The following is a 26,426-nucleotide window of genomic DNA, read 5'->3' on the forward strand; positions in this document are numbered from 1 at the left end:
ACCTGGTCATGAGAAGAAAGATCATGAGAGGCAAGTGTTTTGGGAACAGCTGAGTGAGCGTGTTAGCTTCTTTGATGCATGAGACCGGGTTATAGTGATGGGTGATTTAAATGCAAAGGTGAGTAATGTGGCAGTTGAGGGAATAATTGGTGTACATGGAGTGTTCAGAGTTGTAAACGGAAATGGTGAAGAGTTTATAGATTTATGTGCTGAAAAAGGATTGGTGATTAGGATAACCTGGTTCAAAAAGAGATGTATACATAAGTATACGTATGAAAGTAGGAGAGATGGCCAGAAAGTGTTATTGGATTACGTGTTAATTGATAAGTGCATGAAAGAGAGACTTTTGGATGTTAATGTGCTGAGAGGGGCAATTGGAGGGATGTCTGATATTATCTTGTGGAGGCAAAGGTGAAGATTTGTATAGGTTTTCACAAAAGAAGAGAGAATGTTGAGGTGAAGAGAGTGGTGAGAGTAAGTGAGCTTGGAAAGGAGACTTGTGTGAGGAAGTACCAGGAGAGATTGAGTGCAGATTGGAAAAAGGTGAGAGCAAATGACGTGAGGGGGAGTGGAGGAGGAATGGGATGCCTTTAGGGAAGCATTGATGGCTTGCACAAAAGATGCTTGTGGCATGAGAAAGGTGGGAGGTGGGCAGATTAGAAAGGGTAGTGAGTGGTGGGATGAAGAAATAAAGATTGTCAGTGAAAGAGAAGAGAGAGGCATTCGGCCAATTTTTGTAAGGAAATAGTGCAAAGGACAGAGATGTTCAAAAGAAAGAGGCAGGAAATCAAAAGAAAGGTGCAAGAGGTGAAAAAGAGGGCAAATGAGAGTTGGGGTGAGAGAGTATCATTAAATTCTAGGGTGAATAAAAAGATGTTTTGGAGGGAGGTAAATAAAGAGCTTAAGACAAAAGAACAAATGGGAAGTGAAGGGGGCTAATGGGGAGGTAATAACAGATAATGGTGATGTGAGAAGGAGATGGAGTGAGTATTTTGAAGGTTTGTTGAATGTGTGTGATGATAAAGTGGCAGATATAGGGTGTTTCGGTCAAGGTGGTGTGCGAAGTAAGAAGATCAGGGAGAATGGTTTGGTAAACAGAGAAGAGGTAGTGAAAGCTTTGACGGAGATTAAAGCTAGCAAGGTGGCGGGTTTGGATGGTATTGTAGTGGAATTCATTAAAGAAGGGGGGACTTTGTTGTTAAATGGTTGGTAAAGATAATCATTGTATGTATGGATCATGGTGAAGTGCCTGAGGATTGGCGGAATGCATGCATAGTACCATTGTACAAAGGCAAAGGGGATAATGGTGTGTTCAAATTACAGAGGCATAAGTTTGTTGAGTATTCCTGGGAAATTATATGGGAGGGCATTGATTGAGAGGGTAAAGGCATGTACAGAGCATCACACTGAGGAAGAACAGTGTGGTTTCAGAAGTGGTAGAGGATGTGTGGATCAGGTGTTTCCTTCGAAGCAGGAGGGGGTGCCATTTCATGTGTGGTGGGGTGGCAATGGGAATGGATGAAGGCAGCAAGTATGAATATGTACATGTGGACATATGTATATGTCTGTGCATGTATATGTATACATTGAAATGTATAGGTATGTATATATGTGTGTGTGGGCATATATGTATGTACATGTGTATGTGGGTAGGTTGGGCCATTCTTTCGTCTGTCTTCTTGTGCCACCTCGCTAATGCTGGAGACAGCGACAAAGTACAATAAATGAATAAATAAATAATGACTTCTATGTGCAGACAAATGCCACTGGATCCAAGACCTGCAAAACTGATACTTACTGAACTTGATACACAGAACATACCAGTAATTACAAGATCCAATGTTTCCCTCACTTCACTTGATTCTTTCACTCCACATTCTAAATGTTGACTGCTTACCCACGCTAAGCTTCGAATTCTGATTAAAGAAATGAGAAATGAAAAAACATTACTAAAATAAGACAAAACTTGCATCTACAAAAACATCATATTCAAAGTTTCTTTTCTTTGGTGGTACACAGCCCCCATTTTAAGAGAATGGTTATATTAAACAAAACTATGCAATCAAGAATAAACTAACCGAGATTTTATGGGCAACTAAATGCCCTAATCATAACCATCTCACATACTTGCTCCCAACCCCATGAGTCCATTTTATCTTTAAAAAATTCCCTGGGCACTGAGGCAGCCAGCTACATCCACCAGGAACAACAATATGTCAAAAAGTGTCCTGATGTTGTTGTGTATCTATATGTGGAGAGTGCTGGGAATCTTGTGCATTAAGTGCTCAGAGTTTTCATTGAGGGTGTTACACTCATGGGTAAGAAGGGCCCTATGATGTGCTGAATCAGTGTTTGTAGTAATGTACGGATGGGTGATGTTCACAGAATAAACAGGAAGGTGTGACTGAAGTCTGTCTGGGGAGTGTGGTTTCAGATGGATGTATGTCCACCACGAGTTATGCTCTCCCACTTATGCTCTGGACATCATCCATCACTACAACACTGCAAACATTTCAACAAATCCTAAGACCCTTCATACTCATGCAACTACCATAAAGAAGACACCAAGCACTTGCTACTCAATTGCCCTCCACTCTTTACACATAGACACACACATCACAACACTTTTGACCTGCTGTCCTACTTGATGAATGATGCCAGCTGCTTGAGTGCTGCAGGAGCCTCATATGGATCAAATGGACTCTAAAGGAAGGAAATAGTAAATAAATAAGGGAGCTGAAGTTGGTGTGCTGAAGCGGTTTTGACACATGTAGAGAATAGGTGAGAAAAGGTTGACAAAGAACATCTATGAAAAAAATGGAGGGGACAGTGAGAAGACCAACTTGAAGATGAAGGGATGCAGTGAAACAGATTTTGAGTGCTAGAGGCCTTGAACATGCATGAAGGTGGAAAGCATACACACTATAAAGGTTAACTGGAACAATGTGGCACACAGGTAAGCATGCTGTCAGTGGACTGAACTAAGGCATATGAAGCAGCTTGGGAAAAACTAGAAATGTCTGTGGGGACTGGTAGTAGACAGGAAGATGTGGTTTCAGTGCTTTATACATGACAGCAAGAGATGATGTGACCAAATGAGGCCTTTTCTTCATCTGTTCCAGGAGCTATCTTGTTAATGCGGAAAACAGTGAAAAAGTATGAAAATAAATAAATCAAATATATCAAGGGTGTAAGGTGCGTGTGCAAGTAGGAATGATTCCAAGTAAATAAATAAATCTATAATTTGCCATTTCCTGCATTAGCGAAAAAGGTACAGCTCAGGAGCAGATGACTGAACCTTAGAGGAAAAACTCCACACTTTGCCCCTTTCTATGTTCCTTCTTTTGGTAAATAAAACTACAGGGAGCAATTTCCAGGCCCCACTCCCACCCCTTTTAGTTGCCTTCGAAGACACGCAGGAAACATGTGGGCAGTATTCTTTCTCCCCATCCCCAGAGCTCTTATATATATCTATATTCATCTTTTATTATCCCTGGGGATAGGGGAGAAAGAATTATCCCTGGGGAGAGGGGAGAAAGAATACTTCCCACGTATTCCCTGCGTGTCGTAGAAGGCGACTAAAAGGGGAGGGAGCGGGGGGCTGGAAATCCTCCCCTCTCAATTTTTTTTAATTTTCCAAAAGAAGGAACAGAGAAGGGGGCCAGGTGAGGATATTCCCTCAGTGGCCCAGTTCTCTGTTCTTAACGCTACCTCCTACCTCGCTAACGCGGGAAATGGCGAAGTTAGAAAAAAAAAAAAAAATCTTTTATTATACTTAACTGCTGTTTCTCACGTCACCGGGGTAGTGCCAAGAAACAGATGAAGAATGGCCCATCCACTTGTATATACATACATACACATAAATGCCCATACACGCACATTTATATATACATATATGCCCATACATGCACATATACATACATATAAATATCAACATATACATACACATACATAGACATATCCTGATATACACATATACATTTTCATACTTGCTTGCCTTCATCCATTCCTGTTGCCACCCCACCACACAGGAAATAACGTCACTAACATGAGGGGGAGGAGGTTGTTATTTCATGTGTGGCAAGGTGGCGATGGGAATGAATAAAGGCAGACAGTATGAATTATGTAAATGTGTATATATGTATATGTCTGTGTGTGTATATATATGTATACGTTGAGATGTATAGGCATGTATATTTGCGTGTGTGTACGTGTATATATATATACATGTGTATGGGGGAGGATTGGGCCATTCTTTTGTCAGTTTCCTTGCACTACCTCGCTAACGCGGGAGACAGCAACAAAGCAAAATAAATAAATAAAACTCCTACTTCAGCAAGGACGCGCCAGGAAAACAGACAAAATGGCCACATTTGTTCACACTCAGTTTCTAGCTGTCATGTGTAATGCACCAAAACCACAGCTCCCTATCCTTTCCATGGTTTACTCCAAACACTTCACATGCTCTAGTTCAGTCCACTGACAGCACGTCAAGTCAACTGGGATGTAAGTTTGAATGGAGAAAAATTGGAGCAAGTGAAGTGTTGTAGACATCTGGGAGTGGACTTAGCAGCGGATGTAACCATGGAAGCTGAAGTGAGTCACAGGGTGGAAAGGGGGCGAAGGTCCTGGGAGCATTGAAGAATGTGTGAAAGGAGACAACCCTAAAAATCAGCGACTCTCTTTCTACACATTCCTCAATACACCTAGGACCTTTGGCCCTTTAACCACCTTACAGCTCAAATGAACTCAAATTATTCCTTTTGCTCCCATATCCACTCTCTGGTAACTAAAACACTCCACTTTCTCCAGCTTCTTTCCAATGAAACTCACACCCCAAACAACTTGCTTTCACTCAGATTTACTCTCAACCTTTTCCTATCATACATACTTTCAAACTTAGGTGCCAGCTTCTGGAATTTCCCACTTGAATCTGCCATGAGCACCATTTTTGGATGGACTACTTACTTTTTGAATTCAAGCCTGAAATCTAATTATGCAGAAAAAAAACGTTAAGCATTCACCCTAAAGCAACAATATACAAAACATGGATGGTTTACATAGCACTGTCTTGTTCTTCCTAAGCTGAAATAAGGATCAAAACCTTTCATCTGAGCCTAAGTCAGATGAGGATAAAGGTATCAAAGTGAATGGGAAGGGCCCACAATTAATAATACAATACCAATACAGAAGAGGAATTCAATGGCAGGCCCCCCTCCCTCTTCTTAGTCACATCCTACGACAAACAAGAGATCATAAGTAGAATTCTTTCTGCCCCTATCCCCTGGGATTCACAAAAATTAATGTTTTAACAGCTACAAAATGACTTACCTGTTCTGAATTGCTAAATCCTTCTCTTCATTAACAGCATTGACAGCACTTATCAAAGCTTTATAGAGTAGTGTTGTCACATATCGTTCAGTCAATTCATTGATTCTATCAACTTGATCCTGGGTTAACTCTGAAAAAAAATATTGATTTTTAACATCAATGAAAAGATTTTTTCTATGTTCACTTTCAACATAATGTGTGGTTGAGAGAGCAGAAAAGGGTGTATTGAAATGGTTTGGTCACATAAGAGAGAATAAGTGAGGAAAGATTGACAAAGAGGATATATGTGTCGAGGTGGAGGAAACAATGAGAAGTGGGAGACCAAATTGGAGGTGGAAGGATGGAGTGAAAAAGATTTTGAGCGATTGGGGCCTGAACATGCAGAAGGGTAAAAGGCGTCCAAGGAATAGAGTGAATTGGAACGATGTGGTATACCAGGGTTGACGTGCTGTCAATGGATTGAACCAGGACATATGAAGCATCTGGGGTAAACCATGGAAAGTTTTGTGGGGCCTTGATGTGGAAAGGGACCTGTGGCTTTGGTGCATTACACATGACAGCTAGAGACTGAGTGTGAACGAATGTGGCCTTTGTTGTCTTTTTCTAGTGTTACCTCATGCGCACGCGGGGGGAGGGGGTGCCATTTCATGTGTGGCACGGTGGTGATGGGACTGGATGAGGGCAGCAAGTATGAATATGTACATGTGTATATATGTCTATGTATGTATACGCTGAAATGTATAGGGATGTAAATGTGCGTGTGTGGGCATTTATGTATATACATGAGTATGTGGGCGGGTTGGGCCATTCTTTCATCTGTTTCCTTGCACTACCTTGCTAACATGAGAGACAGCAACAAAGTATCATAGTATCATACATAATATTTTATTTATTATCCCTGGGGATAGGGGAGAAAGAATACTTCCCATGTATTCCCTGCGTGTCGTAGAAGGTGACTAAAAGGGGAGGGAGCGGGTGGTTGGAAATCCTCCCCTCTCGTTTTTTTTTAATTTTCCAAAAGAGGGAACAGAGAAAGGGGCCAGGTGAAAACATTCCCTCAAAGGCCCAGTCCTCTGTTCTTAATGCTACCTTGCTAACGCGGGAAATGGCGAATAGTATGAAAGAAAGAAAAAGAAAGATTTTATTTACATGGGAGCCCTAAATATATTTGATATTCTGTAGGTTGAAATCACTAAATTTTGTCAGAAAGATTCATATAAGCTTCATCTACCATAAAACATGACTTTCAACACTGCAACTTAACAACTTCAGTGACAACAGAGGAACTTTGCAAGTCAGTGCAAGTCTGCTCCTTAATTGTTAGATGACAGAGGAAATTTTCAACTCAGTGCAAGTTAGCTTCTGAATGGTAGATGATGTTGAGGCAAAATGATTATACAGAACAACTTTGTGTAGAAAACCACCTGTAGTTAATATTCTAAAATGTGAAACCACTATACCATGTCAAAAAGAGTGAAATAAACTTTTTCAGTTTCACAATACCTAAATCTTTATATATCATTCTTAATGGTAAAGAAACCTGTAAATGCAATATACCTAACACGAAAGAAGCATAAACATTTAAATCTATGTAGAACATTCACTAACCCTGATAGGCACTGTGCATGGTGACCATTTCATTCATAGTATTGTAGAAGTCATGAACTTGTTCACCAGACTCGTCCACAGACTGAAATTCCACACTGTGAAGCATTTTCTCAACAAAACTTCTTATTTGCTTTCCGATTCCCACATGCATATCCTTGTTGAGTGTCTGTGGATGTTGGAGAACTTCATATAATATTTCATTTTCTATCATATGCCTGAAATATTTTGAAAAAAAAAATCTCCAAACACTAAACATGCACACACTTCCTCAATACCTATAGCTTTCTTAAAATGCTCACAACCAAGTAAGCAGTACACAGAAGCCACCAAAGGAGTGAACCAAATTTTTGGATTCATAGGAAGTGACTTCAAATTCAAATATATGAAAATCATCCTTACTCTTTATAAGTCATAGGTTCATCCCCATCATAAATACTGTGTTAAAAAAGAAAAAAGAAAAAAAAGAAATGGAGAAAGTGCAGTGTTGGGCTACCAAGATGATTCCTGAGCTAGGAAAAAAATCCTATGAAAACTGACTAATCAATTTGGAAATATTTAGCTTAGAAACAAAAAAGGTTAAAAGGAGATCTAATACAAGTATTTAAAATCATCAAAGGCTTTGATAATCTTGATCTAAGAAATTACTTACGATCTGATTTGTCTGATTTCCCTCACAGTAATGGATACAAACTTGTTGGCAACTGTTTTACCTTGAATGGAGTGAAGAACTTTTCCTTCAACAAGATTGCTAATATATGAAATGAATTACCAATCAAGAGGGGTTGAAAGCAGTACTATAGTAACCTTAATAACTGTTTTGCCTAAAGTCCACAACTTATATCATTTGTGGCTCCACAGATACATTAATAGTTTGCATGTTACTCTCTCTGATCATTAATAAAGGAGCTTCTGATATCTTCCATTATCACAAACAGCTTCAAAAGCATCCAACAGCTGTTGCCGTTTGAATTCCTTTGTAAGTCCTCTCCCTGTTCACAACATAGTACCACACTGTTATTGTTTTTCTGTTTACATTAAAGCTAAACCCACTGACTGAAAGAAATGGCTTTTGAATGACACTAAAAATATATGGTGGTGAAGGATTACTACATACTACAAGACTGATATTTTGAAATCTGTAAAAACTAGAACTTACCAGTTATTCAGTGCTATTTAACATGATAAAGGTAACTAAAAACTTCAATTTACTTGCACAGAATTTTTCATTTTTGCTTTTTCAAGATATCAACACAAAACTAGTTAAAAATTATCAAATATTTCTACATTCTTTAACGAATTCATTAGTCTATCTATAGCAAAATGTTTTGTTTCATACTTGTTTGCCATTTCTGCATTAGCAAAATAGCATCAGGAGAGAAGAAAAGGACTTGTTTGCTGTTAACATTATTATCTAAAATTTTTCAAATACTTTTATTACATGATTCATACATGATCTAAAGACTCCCAAATTATTTGCATTCTGTTAGAACATGTTCCAAGATAATATTAAAATTCCAGTCACATATTGGAGCAAGTCTCCTATCTATCAAATGACCAAGGGTCAACAAGGTATGATCAATCCTTATTCAACAACAGTCTCTCAAAATGGCGATTCCTGTTGAAGAAGGAATGCCATACTCCAAGTCCCAACAATCAGGATATTTACATCTAACACAATTATATATTCTGCTCATAAAATCATTGAGGTAAAACTCACATATACAGATTGCTAGATATAGCTGCTTTTGCCTTAGCATCTGCTATGTCATTTTTTCATGGTTAATATCTACTGTCCAAGACACTAGTAGAATTCCATCACTTTAATGCTTTGAGTGGATTCTTATGAATATAATCTTGGAATTTTGGAACTAATGGACACACGGCATTGTGTTATACCATTTGAAGTCCACACTGAGAATCAAGAGTAAACTGTAAATTTCTTTTCTGGAGACTGTTCATGTAATCTAAGTGCAACATGAATACTAAACAGTTCCACAGTAAATATGGAAGATTTTCTTGGTAGTTTTTTGAAGAGGCTCTTCTTCAATAACTATGGCAAAACTTACACCTTCATCACATCATGAGCCATAAATAAATATCTTTATTCTATTTGCATAAATAGTATCATGCTGAGGGGATTTACAGCATGTTACTATAAAAGCAATGTTGCTTTTGGGTCCATTTATCCAGTTTCTGCAAAGTCTGATCTCAAGAACCTCTAAAGAGGGAACCAAGCAGGACCTACTTTTTGAAACAAATTTACTTTGCCATCATTCCCATTAACGACTTACTTTATTCTTACATTAGCCCTTTAACATGCCCAAAAGATCTTCAACACCTGAATCAACATCTACAAATGAAAATCTACAAACTGTAAATTCTTGCCACAATTTCAAGGATACATACAGAATATGGTTAAGGAAGGAAGCACCAATGGTGTCAAAAGCCTCCAAAGGACAATCACTTTCAGCTACCCTGGAGATACAAATATAGGAGAAAAACTAGAGAAAGTAGCTGAAAAAAAAGGATTTACTAGCTAGTACCTGAACACTTGAGAGAAAGTAGCTGAAAAAAAAGGATTTATTACCTAGTACCTGAACACTTGCAATCACCTTCAGTCAAAACATTCAACTCATAATAGGTAAATGAAAAAGTAAACTGTATCTTGAAAATACTTTCTCTATACAATTCCTTCCATAGGTTCCTACCTAATGCATGTGTTGATAATCATCTAAATGGTCATCAAAATGAGAGAAAAGAGCTGAAACTGATGGATATCTTGACTAGCCCCTGAATGCTCACAATCATTTCTAATTCAAAATATTCAGTTTATAATTTCTGAATAATAAGGTAATCTACATTTTTCATGTACTTTTTATACACAATTTTCTCCTTACACTTACACATTAATCAAAACCAATCTACATGTTCAGGAAAATATTGCAAAAAAAAAAAAAAATGCTGAAACAAGCACATTTCTTACTTAGTTCCTGAGCACTAGCAACTGCTGTTGCTTAAAAATAATTCATACAATTTTTTCTATTCATTTCTCTTCAGTAAATTCTTACCTAATGCCTGAATAAATAATTATCCATCTATCTTTCTACCTTCTTTTTTTCTTCTTTCAAACTATTCGCCATTTGCCGCATTAGCGAGGTAGCGTTAAGAACAGAGGACTGGGCCTTTGAGGGAATACCCTCACCCGGCCCAATTCTCTGTTCCTTCTTTTGGAAAATTGGAAAAAAAAAAAAAACGAGAGGGGAGGATTTCCAGCCCCCTGCTCCCTCCCCTTTTAGTCGCCTTCTACGACACGCAGGGAATACGTGGGAAGTATTCTTAATCCCCTATCCCCTATATTTTTTTATTTTTTTTTATTTTGCTTTGTCGCTGTCTCCCGCGTTTGCAAGGTAGCGCAAGGAAACAGACGAAAGAAATGGCCGAACCCACCCCCATACACATGTATATACACACACGTCCACACACGCAAATATACATACCTATACATCTCAATGTACACATATATATACACACACAGACACATGCATATATACCCATGCACACAATTCACACTCTGCCTTTATTCATTCGCATCGCCACCTCACCACACATGGAATACCATCCCCCTCCCCCCTCATGTGTGTGGGATAGCGCTAGGAAAAGACAAGAAAGGCCTCATTTGTTCACACTCAGTCTCTAGCTGTCATGCAATAATGCCCAAAACCACAGCTCCCTTTCCATATCCAAGCCCCACACAGCTTTCCATGGTTTACCCCAGACGCTTCACATGCCCTGATTCAATCCACTGACAGCACGTCCTTGCCCGCCTTTCACCCTCCTGCATGTTCAGGCCCCGATCACTCAAAATCTTTTTCACTCCATCTTTCCACCTCCAATTTGGTCTCCCACTTCTCCTCGTTCCCTCCACCTCCGACACATATATTCTCTTGGTCAATCTTTCCTCACTCATTCTCTCCATGTGCCCAAACCATTTCAAAACACCCTCTTCTGCTCTCTCAACCACGCTCTTTTTATTTCCACACATCTCTCTTACCCTTACATTACTTACTCGATCAAACCACCTCACACCACACATTGTCCTCAAACATCTCATTTCCAGCATATCCACCCTCCTGCGCACAACTCTATCCATAGCCCACGCCTCGCAACCATACAACATTGTTGGAGCCACTATTCCTTCAAACATACCCATTTTTGCTTTCCGAGATAATGTTCTCGACTTCCACACATTCTTCAAGGCTCCCAGGATTTTCGCCCCCTCCCCCACCCTATGATTCACTTCCGCTTCCATGGTTCCATCCGCTGCCAGATCCACTCCCAGATATCTAAAACACTTTACTTCCTCCAGTTTTTCTCCATTCAAACTTACCTCCCAATTGACTTGACCCTCAACCCTACTGTACCTAATAACCTTGCTCTTATTCACATTCACTCTTAACTTTCTTCTTTCACACACTTTACCAAACTCAGTCACCAGCTTCTGCAGTTTCTCACATGAATCAGCCACCAGCGCTCTATCATCAGCGAACAACAACTGACTCACTTCCCAAGCTCTCTCATCCACAACAGACTTCATTCTTGCCCCTCTTTCCAAAACTCTTGCATTCACCTCCCTAACAACCCCATCCATAAACAAATTAAACAACCATGGAGACATCACACACCCCTGCCGCAAACCTACATTCACTGAGAACCAATCACTTTCCTCTCTTCCTACACGTACACATGCCTTACATCCTCGATAAAAACTTTTCACTGCTTCTAACAACTTGCCTCCCACACCATATATTCTTAATACCTTCCACAGAGCATCTCTATCAACTCTATCATATGCCTTCTCCAGATCCATAAATGCTACATATATATCCATTTGCTTTTCTAAGTATTTCTCACATACATTCTTCAAAGCAAACACCTGATCCACACATCCTCTACCACTTCTGAAACCACACTCTCTTCCCCAATCTGATGCTCCGTACATGCCTTCACCCTCTCAATCAATACCCTCCCATATAATTTACCAGGAATACTCAACAAACTTATACCTCTGTAATTTGAGCACTCACTCTTATCCCCTTTGCCTTTGTACAATGGCACTATGCATGCATTCCGCCAATCCTCAGGCACCTCACCATGAGTCATACATACATTAAATAACCTTACCAACCAGTCAACAATACAGTCACCCCCTTTTTTAATAGATTCCACTGCAATACCATCCAAACATGCTGCCTTGCCGGCTTTCATCTTCCGCAAAGCTTTTACTACCTCTTCTCTGTTTACCAAATCATTTTCCCCAACCCTCTCACTTTGCACACCACCTCGACCAAGACACCCTATATCTGCCACTCTATCATCAAACACATTCAACAAACCTTCAAAATACTCACTCCATCTCCTTCTCACATCACCACTACTTGTTATCACCTCCCCATTAGCACCCTTCACTGAAGTTCCCATTTGCTCCCTTGTCTTACGCACTTTATTTACCTCCTTCCAGAACATCTTTTTATTCTCCCTAAAATTTAATGATACTCTCTCACCCCAACTCTCATTTGCCCTCTTTTTCACCTCTTGCACCTTTCTCTTGACCTCCCATTCCCCCTGGGTACTCCCATTAAGGGAGTGGTCACGGCAAGAGTCTCCACTTGTCCCTGTCCTTATATACCTCCCTTACATATATCATTCTACGAATTCTTTCCCTGTTTCTCTCTTTCCAGTACTCTTCCACTATGTCACAGATGGTCCTCTCACATTAATCCCTTTAATCATACACACTCTTTGAAAACTCCCCACCTTGAACTCTTTCTACATCCTTGTAAATTCCCCATCTTGCATTCTCTCCATTAGCCAAAATCACTTCAAAGTATTGTTTCACCCACTCCACCATTCCTTGCCTTACCAAATCTCTCATACATTCCCAAATTACTTTCTTCATTCCATCCAGTCACAGTAAAAGCAGCTTTCCTCAAATAACTCATTTCCACAACCTGGATTCTTGACAAGTTTTGGCTGCAGAGGTCAGGGTCAGGAGGATTACACTGTCCCTTAATCCTTTCTTCACATCCATACTTACATCTTTACCCTTCATTATTCTATTAAGGGAACCAGTGACTCTTCTGCCCTGTACTGCTCTCTCCTTCACCTCTCCTTCCATATCACCAAACTAACTCAAGATAGCTCCAAAATACTTAAATTCTGTCACCTCTTACAGTCTTTCTCCCCCATAACTATAACAGTTCAGTACACTTTCTTCCATTGCTCTCTAAGGCATGCAAAATCTATATCTTCACTCCGCTTCCTTTTGAACACCATTACTTTACTTTCACTCGCATTCACCTCCAACTGCCTATGCTTACACACAGAATAAGACAAACTTACAACCTTCTTTAACTCCTCTTCACCATCAGCAAACAACACAGGGTCATCCAAAAGCAGGCTTTTAACTAACATCCATATAAATGTTAAAAAGCCATTGTGACATCACAAAGCCCTGCCTCACACCCACATGTATACAGAAAATTTTTGTTCAACTCTCCATCCACTCTTACACATATATTTGCTCCTCTATAGAAGTCAGCCTTCACATCATCCAACAGCTGTCCCACTTCCCCATATATCCTTAACATATCCATAAAGCATTCTACTCAACTCTATCATATGTTTTCTCCTAATCCATAAAAGCTGCATAAAGCTTCTTATCTTCCCTACCTCTACTAAAACCCTCTTTCCTCATTTTGCGTTCTGTCACTTTCATTACTCTATCAATTAGTATTCTTGCATGCACTTTTTCTGGTATTCTATCTATCTACCTGTCTATACCACCAATGCTCATTCTCTTTAAGAGCTCCCTCAAGGAGGTGGCCATGGCCTTTCACAGGCTACTAGCAGAGGGCAACTCTAGTGCAGTGTTTTCAAGGCTCCCACTGACTACTTCTACCTAATGTCCCAACCTACAACTTATACTTAATGCTCCCACCTAATGCTCCTTCTTATCATTTCTACCATAGGAAAATCAGAGTTACAAAGAAAAGAGTTCTGTGAGTTAAGTGCTATCAAGTGTTCTATATGACAATGAGAGGCTGTTTGTTTGTGGACAGAATGCCATAAGTCCTGGTACACTTAACAGACTCATTCCCCTATAACTGCTAAATATATCCTAGCACTTCTTCCTTTGGATAAAGGCATAATAATTGCTTTCAGCTAACCTCCAGGAACAACTGTCTGCTACCAAGCTAAGTTGCATATCAAATACATCCATTCTACCACACTTTTTCCTCCACACTTCAATATTTCAGTTGTAATTCCATCCACTCCAGGTACCTTTCCTACACTCAACCTCATTATCATGATTTCACCTTCCATCTTTCTATAGGCCCCAGCACTTGTATCCATTTCCTGCCATCTGCTGTGCCAATGCATGTAACAAATGCTGCCTCACCTTCACCAGTACTCATCAGTTCCTCAATTACTTTTTCCATCTTCCTACCAATTCTTCCTTTTGATTTAGCAACTCCCCTTCCTTATATCTCACATTTACATTTTAACTCTTATATCCACCTCTTTCCTTTTTTCACCCCTTTCCAGTCAAATTTCTTGATTTCCTTAAACTTTCTGCTCAACTTTTGTCCAAAATCTTCATATACTGTTTCTCAGCTTTCCTCTATCAGCCTCTTAACATTCTAATGAAACATCCTGTATTCTTCCTTCCTCCTTTGCTGAACTTCCACTGGTACATTTCTTTTGAGCAACACACAGCATATATAATCTCGGCCATCCACTATGCATTTCTACTTTTATTCTTATATCTCACATCCTTGTATCCATCTACTAATTTTCCATTCAATAACAGTCTTTCACTAAACTTTTTTTCATGTTGAAGAATTGAGACATGGACAAAACTCCACATAAAGGCTAGGCAGTAACTGAAATACAAAGAGAATAATGAATACACCCCATCCACATGACTTAATCCCCACATGTACTGACCTTTCATCTAAAGTATGTCACCCTTCTCTCATACTCCTCCTTGCATTCTTTCTGATTCATCTTCTCCCTTGTCAACACTTTTACCTTTTCTTTCTTCCTGATACCACATCTCCACAAGAACTGCAAAATGGTCAGTGAATGATACTAAATTTTCTTTCATATCTGATCACTGTTTCCTGCGTTAGCGAGGTAGTGCCAAGGACAGACAAAGAAAGGCCACACCCGCTAACATCCATTCTCTAGCTGTCATGTGTAATGCGCAGAAACCATAGCTCCCTACCCACAAATAGGCTCCACAGACCTTTCCACGGTTTACCCCAGATGCTTCACCATACCCTGGTTTAGTCCACTGACAGCACATCGACCCCAGTTTACCATATCGTTTCAGTTTGCTATATCCCATTCAAGCCTTTCACCATCCTGTCTGCTCAGGCCCTGAAAGCTCAATTCTTTTTCATTTTATCCTTCCAAGTCTGATTGGTCTCCCTTTTATCCTTGTTCCCTCCACTTCTGACATACATATTCTCTTTGTCAACATTTCCTCACTCATTTTCTCCTTATGTCCAAACCATTTCAGAACACTCTCTTCCACTCTCTCAACCACTCTCTTTTTATTACCACACATCTTTTGATATTTACTTGATCAAACCACCTCACACCTAATGTCCTCAAACATTTCATTTCCAACACATCATCCTCCTACGAACAGCCTTATCTACAGCACATGCCTCACATCCATATGACAGTGTTGGGACTACTAATCCTTCAAACATACACTTTTTTGCCCTTCCAGATAATGTTCTCTCTTTCCACACATTCTTCAGGACAACCAGGACCTTCATCCATCCTATGACTTACTTCTGCTTCCATGGTTCTGTTTGCTGCCATGTCCACTCCCAAGTATCTAAAACACTTCACTTACTCTAATTTTTCTCCATTCAAGCTCATCCCAACAAAGCTGTCCCATAACCTTACTAATCCTAATAACCTTGCTTTTATTCACATTCACCTCAACTTTTAATTTCATATTTTTTTGTACAAATTTCCATTCAGCAGGTTCTTACCTATTGCACAAACTAACAATCATCTACATTTTCAAGAGAATATTGGAGAAAATAAATGAAACAGACAGAAGTCTTCCCTAAAACCCCTAATGATCATATTCAGTTTTGGTTCAAAACATCCAACTTGAAATCAGTTAATGATAAAGCAATTTGCATTTCTCCTATATTTCTTCTCCACAATTCTCTTCAACAGGTTTTTACTTAAATCATACATGAATTCATAATTATCTACATAGAAAAAATCTGGAGAAAATCTTACCTTGAGAAAGTCTTTCAATTCTTGACCAACACACTGAGATTCAAAGCTAAGTTGACGGGTTGGCTTCCACTGTTCTTTGGTTGGATCTACAATATAATCTCACATATTAATATATTAAATATAAACAATGAGAGAATGTTATGGAGATATGTTAAGAACATAAGCAACAGGTTAAGAAAATGCAACAGAAAAATAAGAACTAAGTGCTTTAAATGTGATTTACACAGGGTGGCAACTGTGCATAATAGTTACCACTATTTTCCTGATGAGCAACATTACGGTAAGACTTCAAAAAAATTCCATGCTAAGAGTCATATCATCATTGAGATAGGAAGCAACTATTCCTTTATATACAGGTAACAACACTGCACCCATCTACTGATGCACCAAAGGCTTTATATTCCATGCATTCAGGCAGCTACATAACACATCTTCCCTGTCATATCAGCCAATGCAGATGCCAAAATTGACTTCACTTTCTTTCTTCATATTCAACTACTTCATTCTCAACTAATCTGAAACACTTCCAATATTTCCTCCCATCTCTACACTTTTTTTTTTTAACCATATACTTTCCTCACTTCAAAGAAGTGTCAGGAACAAACAAATGAGCCTTTAATGACAATAACTGCTTGGAGCTTTTATCTTTCCCCACTTTTACATTTATATTAAAAGATGGGAGGGTTTTCAGCCCCCAGCTCCCACCCATTAATCACCTCATACAACACAAAGAACAAACATGGGCAGTATTCTTATTCCCCAACTTCCAAGGAAAGGGAAGTATAGACATATCTTCACTCACACCACTACAACCTTTTTGAGATATCCCGTCAGTCACACACATACTGTGGCTTATATAAAACTCTAGTTTCTACTTTCCTCTTCTCACACTATTTTTCATTCATGTGATACTACAGCCTAAAACCCCATTCATACCTTTCAATCTTCAATGTCTACAACTGATTTTTCTAAAAACCTCAATCACCTTCTTTAACCTGTCTTCTGTATCCACAATTCTTCTTTAAAGTTTTAGAAAATCTGGCAAACCTAATCAAGTAAACCATCAATCTAAGGTACTAAATGGGAATGGGCTGTCTAATAACACCCACTGTCTGTTAAATCACAAAGTTTTGCACAAATACAAGTCAACAAAGTGAACAGTTTTCAATTCTATGAAAGCACATAATAATGAATCATTTATACAAAAAACAATACAATATAACCTATATTTCCATACATCTTCTGCTACTTAAAATATTCATTCTCTCTAACATCTATAATAGCTTTTAACCTTACTTGTTATTTAACCAAGTATTGGTTCCTTCTACGATTCAATGTACCCTTTGCAACATCTGCTTCACCAAACTTTCATAATTATGTACATGATTATTCAACTCTTTCATCCATTTTCCTTTCAAACTGCTTTGAAACTCATTTTGTGTCCCATCTATTGCCTTCTACTCTCATTCCAATAAAAACACCAAAACAATCTTAGTATCTGTCCATTATCTGGAATACAACCCCTTTTCTGTACTGCAGTACACATTTCATTCACCTTTAGTTTCCACTTCAGTTCATTTAAACAAAAGTAATTTTACATCTTTTCTGAACATATCACATGGAACAAATGGTTAAAATTTCAAATCAATGCACAATCCCTTTGCACCTGCTCATTACATAACCTCTCATAACACACCCTTGCTCTGAGATTTGCGGAAAATGGACTTCACGGCCTTAGTTCTCTTGTCTAACTGCAGTCTTCGCTTCTCTTCAAAGCGATCAAACTTGCGGCTCATCAAAGAGGTAGCAGTTGATGTAAGCTCTGACACATCACTCACTGAACGGCTCACCTTGCTGAAAATATATGCAATATGACATTAGCACCATGTAGACATTATAATTTAATAATGATTATATATCTGTCAAGTATAGATATGAATGAATTTAAAGGTTAACAATGATAACAAACAAATCACTGGATGAACCTCTAATATGATGTAACAGATCATCGTGATAATGATAACCACACAAACCAAGGTAATCTATCTTAAGCTCTATTTATTTCTATACTTGTTTGCCATTTCCTACACAAGTGAGGTAATGCCAGGAAAAGACATAGAAAAGCCACATCTGCTCACATCCATTCTCTAGCTGTCTTGTGTAATGTAACAAAACCACAGCTCTCTATCCACAGCCAAGCCCTACGGACCTTTCCGTCATTTCACCAAGCCACTTCATAAGCCCTGGTGCAGTCTACTGAGAGCACTTCGACCCTAACACATCACACCATTCAAATTCATTATCCCACACATGTGTTTCATCCTCTAACATATCCAGGCCCCAATCACTCCAAATCTTTTTCTCTCCCTCCCTCAGTCTTCAATTCAGTCTCATTGTCAACATCTCCAACTCATTCTCTCTAAACACCCTCTTCAGCTCTTTTATCCACACTGTTCTGATTATCAAACCTCTCTCTTGCCTTTTTATTAGTTACATGACCAAACCCTCTCACACCAAATACTGACTTCAAACATTTCATTTCCAACACATCTGCCTACCTCCACACATCCTCATCTACAGCCCATGCCTCACATCCATCCAACATTGATGGGACTAGTATACCTTTAACCATACCCATTTTTACCCTTCTTTCTTTCCATACACTTCTCAATGCTCCCAAAACCTTTGCCTCCTCACCCAACCTATGACTCACTTCCACTTCCTTGGTTCTTTTCACTGCCATGCTCACTCCCAGGTACCTAAAACACACTTCCTCTAAATTTTCTCCATTCAAACTCATACACCCAACTAACTTGTCCCTCTGCCCTCCTAAACGTAATAACCTTGCTTTTATTTACATTTACTCTCAACTCTCTCACACTTTCCCAGACTCAGTTGCCAACTTTGGCAGTTTCTCACATGAATCAGCCACCAGTGCTGTATCATCAGCAAACATGTGACTTACTTCTCAGGCCCTCTAATCTCCTACAGACAGCTTATTCAACCCTCTCTCCACGACTTTTGCATTTACTTTCCTGACCAACCCAGTCATAAACATAACAAACAGCCATGGTAACATCACAGACTCCTGCTGGAGACCAACCTTCATCTGGAACCTGGTCATACACATGCCTTATGTCCTTGATAAAAACTCACTGCTTTTACCAGTTTTCTTCCCACACAGTAAATTTGTAAGACCTTCCACAAGGCATTTCTTTCAACCAAATCAAATGCTTTCTCCTGATCCTTAAATGCCACATACAAATCCATCTGTTTCTTTAAACATTTCTCACATTCTTCAAGGTAAATGCATGATCCACACATCCTCTATCACTTCTGAAACTATAATGTTCCTCCCCAATTTGATGTTCTAAACATGTCTTCACCCTCTTAACCACCACTCTCCCTTACAACTTACCAGGAATGCTCAACAGACTTAAACCTCTGTAATTTGAACACTCACCTATGTATGCTTTGCCTATATACATTGGAACCATACATGTATTTCACCCATCCTCACCACGAAAACATGAATCCTAACTAACCAATCAACAAGTCATCCCCTTTCTTAATGAGTCCAACTGCAATGCCATCCTCATCAGCCGCCCTGCCACATTTCATCTTACACAAGGCATTCACCACCTCTTTCTTCACTAAACTGCCCTCCATGACTTTCATTTGACAAACCTCCCTAACTCAAAAACACCACATCCGCCATCTTAAAATCAAATGCATTCTACAATCCTTCAAAATACTCACTCCACCTCCTCCTCTCTTCATCACTATCTGTTACCACTTTCTCATTTTCCCCCTTCACTAACATTCCCATTTGTTCTCTTGTTTTTCTCATACTATTAACCTCCTTAAACATCATTTTTCCCTGAAGTTTACTGATACTCACTCAACCAAACTCTCATTTGCCCTTTATTTTAACCCCTGCACCATCCTCTAGACCTCATGCCATTTCCTCTTAAATATTTCCCAATCATTTAAACTCCATCCCTCTAAGTACCTTTCATAAAATCACTTCTTCCTATTTCACTAAAAACTTTATTTCATTACTCCACTCCTCATCACCCTTGCTAGACTCCCCACCTCCCACCTGCCACATGCTTCTCTTGCACATGCCAGCACTGCTTCCCTTCGCCCACTCCCCTATCAGTGTTTATTCTCATCTTTTACCATTCTACACTCAATCTCTCTTAGTATTTCTTCACACATATCTCTCTTCCAAGCTCACTCACTTTCACCACTCTCTTCTCACCCATATCATTTCCTCTTCTCCAAAAACCTCAACAAATATTCACCCTTGCCTCCACCAAGAAATGATCAGACATCACACCAGCTGCCCCTCTCAGCACATTCACATCCATGACCCTGTCTTTTACATACCTATCAATCACTATGTATTCCAATAATGTCTGTTGGCCATCTTTTCTATTTACCTATGTATACTAATGTGTCCCCCTTTTAAAACAGGTATAGTATTATCATTATACATAATCACTGTTTCCCGCATCAGTGGGGTAGCACTAGGAAACAGATGAAGAATGGACCATCCACTCATATACACATATATACATAAACGCCCACATACACACATATACATATCAACATATAAATACGTATACATACACATATGCAGACATTCTATACATACACATGTACATATTCACACTTGCTTGCCTTCATCCATTCCTGCTGTTGCCCTGCCCCACAGGTAAACAGCATCACTGTCCCTGCTTCAGTGAGGCAGCGTCAGGAATACAGACAAAAAGGTCACATTTGTTCACACCCAGTCTCTAGCGGTCATGTGTAATGCACTAAAACAACAGCTCCCTATCCACATTCAGGCCCCACAGACCTTTCCATGGTTTACCCCGGATGCTTCACATGCTCTGGTTCAGTCTATTGACAGCTCATCAACCCCAGTATACCACATTGTTCCAATTCACTCTATTCCTTGCACGCCTCTCACCCTCCTGTATGTTCAGGCCCCGATCGCTCAAAATGTTTTTCATCCCATCCTTCCACCTCCAATTTGGTCTCCCATTTCGCCTTGTTCCCTCCACCTCTGACACATATATCTTTATCATTTTGTAGGTAGTAGTTGGTAAAAAGCCAACAACTAGGGAGGTATATTACCAGTGCTACCCCCCTGGGTATCAGGAGGGTTAGAGGCATCTGGTTAGTGAGCCAGCACTTTAGTGGTTGTCAAGTTGCATTCCTCTGACCATATAGTTGTCTTTTCCTTCTGTCTCATTAACATGTAAACTACTGGCATTCTGACCACAAAGTTACACTCTCTCCTTGTCATATGCAATACTTGACAACACATGTGAAGCGTCTGGGGTAAACCATGGAAAGCTGTGTAGGTATGTATATTTGCGTGTGTGGACGTATGTATATACATGTGTATGGGGGGGGGGCATTTCTTTCATCCGTTTCCTTGCGCTACCTCGCAAACGCGGGAGACAGCGACAAAGTATAATAATAAGTATAATAATATATTTTCATACAGTGAGCATTATGTGCTAGCCCTCCCTTTTGGCAAAATGGTAGGAGCAGTAGATAGATGTAGTAGGTAGGAACATTTGGGCAGGATTATTAGGTAGAAACATTAGATAGAAGCAGTAGGCAGGAACATTAGATAGAAGAAAGTATTAGGAACATTTGATAGGAGCCCCTACAAAACTGCACTAGGCTTGCCCTCTGCCAGTGGCCTGTTATGGATGAGGCACTGAAGGATAAGAGGCAGCACTGGAGTTCTTTAGTTATGGAGACTTTGTTGTGGTGGCAACTGCTTTGAGGGAGTTCCAATTGAAATAAGCATCAGAGATACAGATAGATAGATATAATCATCATTTCAAATCATTCATGAAAGATGACAAGGAATGAATACAGGGCATTTGTTTCATACATGCCATCACTATTGAGATAGATGTTAAAAAACAAGCTTAGAAAAGGCAAAAGATAAGGTACAAATGTGAAGAATGGCACAATTACTGACTATTGTAATCTCAACAGTATGTATAAAACTTCACTTGCTATGCTTTGATCCATTACAAAAACTAATTCTACAGAAATTCACATCAGCAAACACCTGTTTATGCACCACTAAAACATGAGTTAACTTACTACGCACTTTAATAACATAAATGAATATTCAGAATGAACTTTCATATTCAAGACCTCAACATCTTATATGTCATAAATTCCATAAAATCTTAATTCTCATTAATAATGGATTCTATTTTTCTCTTCATGGTCAGTCCTACTACACACTATTAACTACATCAAGAGGATTTATCATCCAGTAATTCCTACATTCATTTAAAATCCTGTCATCCATGAGGCATCATTACTTTCATCTAATATGGCACACGTCAACTTTGCCACGCATCCTTTCTCTCCCTATCCATTATAGAAGTGTTGTGCCTTTATGATGTCTCTTGAACATGATATTTTTCGGAGCATTACTGCACACTTCATCAATTCTTTGTGGTATCTAACTTTATGCATTTTCATACATTCTAATTTGTAGTCCAAGAAATATGGGTCTACCTACTCTCTTCCTGGAATTCTGAAATTTTAAAACAAGTTCCTAGTAATAATGGTAATGGAGAAATGGTATATGGCATGCATAAATTGGGAAGAGGTGTTGCAAAAACATCCTTTCAGTACATAAAAGTCCTTATACGTGTGGTATAGGAACAAAAACATAAAGTATAACTGATATACTTTCAGTAGAAAATATGTGTAAGTGATGTAAAATCTAAGACATCAGGTGAGGCATTAAAATTACATGCAGCCACCTTGAGAATTCAAAACAAGTGGTCACCAGTCCAGGGCTCCTTTAAACCAGCTTAAACTTAATAATCATGTTGCTAGTGAAATACATAGTAACCTGGTCATGAGGATTTTTTTCTGTCACATCACACTCCTTGGTATATCTTAAGTCTCAAAGGGGAAGGAGAAGTAAAGATTCAGTATTTACAACCATCTTCTGAAGTGGGAAAATGGCATGTCAAAAATATATAAAAATCTCCATACTTTGACACACATTAGTTCTATTCCTGCCATAGCACAGCTCAACCAACAACATTCTGTAAATTACCGGTACTTTACTACATGAATATCCATGTCTGATCTGCTCCCCTTCACTGATAACACTCACTTAGTTATTCAAATGGTACATCAAATTACTTAATTCGCTAAATTCTAAGAACAAATTAATGATTGCATAAAAAAGTCAATACACTGTTAATGATCACCAGTGCCAAGAAATAACAGTATCCTATAAACACTAGTCCATATAATACATATTTTCAATTTTTAATTGCATGAATGAACAGCACTATAAACAGTATAAGGTTAGAGGATATCATCTGTGCCCCAACCATTGTTTGGTGATATAACTGCACTATGACTCGGATAATCAGATAAGAATCTATAACCTACTACTGATACACATAACAAAGGCAGAAAGAGCAACCACAGCCCCTTCATTATCTACTGCTAATAAAGGTACTGGAAATCTTTTTAACATTAACTAGTGGCACTTCCAAAAGTGCTCCATGCTAACTTTCAAAAGTGTTGCATGCTAACTTTGTATAAAAACTATCACTGGCCATCAGAAAATACTAAACACTAATTTTCAAGAAAAATTTACAGTTTTCAAACTAACTGCCTCTCCTTTTTTCTGTACCTTAGTTACATCCATGCACATTTAGATACCCCTGCCTGAGCCTTCAAGGAGGATGAGCACTCCCCTCTTGACTGCTTTTGTTCCCACCTTTAAAAACTGAAATACATGGAGAGGAAGGTTCCTGACCCCCACCCACCCACACTACCCTTTTAGTAATCCTCTGCAACAAGAAGATATGAAGGCAGTATCCTTCCTCCCATCCCCAGGGACAATTATAACAGAAACCATAGCCTACTAGCCACAATCAAGCCCCACAATCCAATTCTATAGTTCTCCTTGAACATTATGCACTATACCTTCAAGAAAAATGGCAGGAGTAACAGACAGAAGTAATAGGTAGGAATGTTTAAGCAAAGCATTAGATAAGAACATTCAATAAAAGTAGTTGGTAGTAATATAGGACAAGTGCATTAAGTAGTAAATAGGAACATTATGTAGGAGACCCTGCAAACACTGCACGAGAGTTGCCTTCTGCCATTGGCCTGTTATGGATGAAGCACTTAGGGGTAAGAAGTGGTATTGGATTTCACTAGTTATGGAGAAACTACTGTTATGGTCGCCACCCCGAGGGAGTTCCAGGTGGAAAGAGGCATCACAGAGATAGACAGATCCCTGATTATAGTAATCTGTTAATATGCTGCAGAACACAGAACATTTTTCTCTCTTAGCATTGGAACTAGATTTGGGACATGAGCTGTGTCCTCTATTGGAAAAGCACATAAAAAATATCAAAATCTTTACCATGGTTTCAACGTTTTGAACCACTTAACAATTTTTGGTTTATCTTTTGGCCTATTCTGCAGTATTACTGCAAACTTAATAGCTCTGTATCTTCCTTGCAGAGATTCTTTCAGATCTAGTGTACCATTCTTCATGCACTTAATTTGCTGATGGACAGAATCTTATACAACTTTCCCTTCTTTCTTAAAAAGAGGATACAAAGTTCTTTCAACTTTTCATCACTAAGAAAGCTGTGAGATTCACTTAAGAAAAAAGAAAATGCAATACATTGACTGTGTTGGGCATCTTTGGAGGCACTGTACTTAGAAATGTTAAAATGAGCCTTTCTGCTGCACAACAAAAATGAGAAATGCCATTGTCTTTTATAAACAAAAACACTTATCAAAGCCATAGCTCAACTCAAATATTTCATGCTCTACTTCTAAGACACGTTAAACAGTTTTACTAAAACTCCACATAAGTGAACAGCCACTAGAATATTGCTGATTCAGTCTTAAACAAGGCATAAGGGAATGTTTAATCAGCGACTTGTTTAAAATCCTCTTTTCACAAAAATTACAATGTCCCATACCCCACTGATTTTGCCAATTTTGATAACACCCAACCCAAACTTTTATGTAAGTCATCTGAACTAAACAAAATCCAGTGTACAATAAATTTTTGTGATCTCAAAATCTAATGAAAAATGTGTTTTTCCTGTGAAAAACAAGACATATACATCAGGATCTTCAACGGCTTTTCTTCAAACATAGAAGCCTCAAAATGTGTTAATAACACAACCTAACATAAGCCAACTAATTTTCACATTTCTCAACTTCCATTACATAAGAATGGGTCAATAACAATGGTGAAATGAAGCGATGGAAAAAGTGAAAAGGCAATAATAGCGGGTCTCCAAGTAAGTAACATAGTCAGTACCCCACCTGCGAATCTTCTGTGTTGGGTCAAACACTGTCTTTCGTTGATTTTTTTTCTGAATTCTTTCCTTGTAGCACTTGGAGCAGTGTCCATCCCATGCTGGGTTTCCATAATACCCACATCCTGTCTGGCACAACAATTCTGATTCATCAATATGGGGTCTTGCCCCTGTCCAGGCTGAGTTTGACATCACTAATCAGGCTGAAAATTAAAAAGAAAAAAATCAAACATATCCTTCTTTTTCTACATCCAAGATGTTATGGATGGAACCAAACTGTAGTACATCTTCAAAGTCCAAAAATCCAAGAAAAAGCAAGAAAAGTAAAACAAAAGTCTTAACAAAAGTACCCTGGACCAATCAATGCTTTAGCTAACAGTGTGCCATGTATAGAGAGAAAGATGGATGATAACATAAGCAGAGACAATAAGCTAAGCTAAAGATTACTTATATGAAGGGTAGCCTACCTATTTTCTCTCTTATTCACTCAGGTTTGGTTAGGTAGTTCAGCTACTTAAGTAAGATTAGACCGGTGCCAGTGTCAGTATACCTGGTAAATCATCAAAATCCTGTAGCTCCTAAATACAATCATTTAACTAGTATATTTACAAAGCAACCTTTTTTCTCCCCATACTCCAGCAAACATATTATGTAGTTATTTACTTACTCGTATATGTGATTTTTCAAATACTGTATGACAAACAAGTGGATACATATTTTTTCTGTCTTCATTTCTCTGCCAACTTTTTATATATTTCAAAAGATTCATACTGCAATCATATTCCAAACAAT

General features: G+C 38.8%; 1 protein-coding gene across 3 annotated transcripts in view; it reads right to left on the minus strand.

Annotated features, from left to right (window-relative positions):
* The window catches only part of Rabex-5 (Rabaptin-5-associated exchange factor for Rab5), an 82,354-nt gene that overhangs the window by 40,992 nt on the left and 14,936 nt on the right, over window positions 1–26,426 (minus strand). For all 3 annotated transcript variants that reach the window (XM_071693256.1, XM_071693253.1, XM_071693254.1), the window contains exons 2-7: window positions 25,642–25,837; window positions 17,966–18,123; window positions 16,270–16,355; window positions 6,940–7,105; window positions 5,332–5,461; window positions 1,822–1,916 (exon numbers count right to left, since the gene is read on the minus strand). In XM_071693256.1, coding sequence (XP_071549357.1) covers window positions 1,822–1,916; window positions 5,332–5,461; window positions 6,940–7,105; window positions 16,270–16,355; window positions 17,966–18,123; window positions 25,642–25,826 — 820 coding nt within the window. In that variant the 5' untranslated portion in view covers window positions 25,827–25,837. The remainder of the gene's footprint in view (window positions 1–1,821; window positions 1,917–5,331; window positions 5,462–6,939; window positions 7,106–16,269; window positions 16,356–17,965; window positions 18,124–25,641; window positions 25,838–26,426) is intronic.

This window comes from Panulirus ornatus, chromosome 55 (genome assembly GCF_036320965.1).
Source record: "Panulirus ornatus isolate Po-2019 chromosome 55, ASM3632096v1, whole genome shotgun sequence".
NCBI classification, from domain to species: domain Eukaryota; kingdom Metazoa; phylum Arthropoda; class Malacostraca; order Decapoda; family Palinuridae; genus Panulirus; species Panulirus ornatus.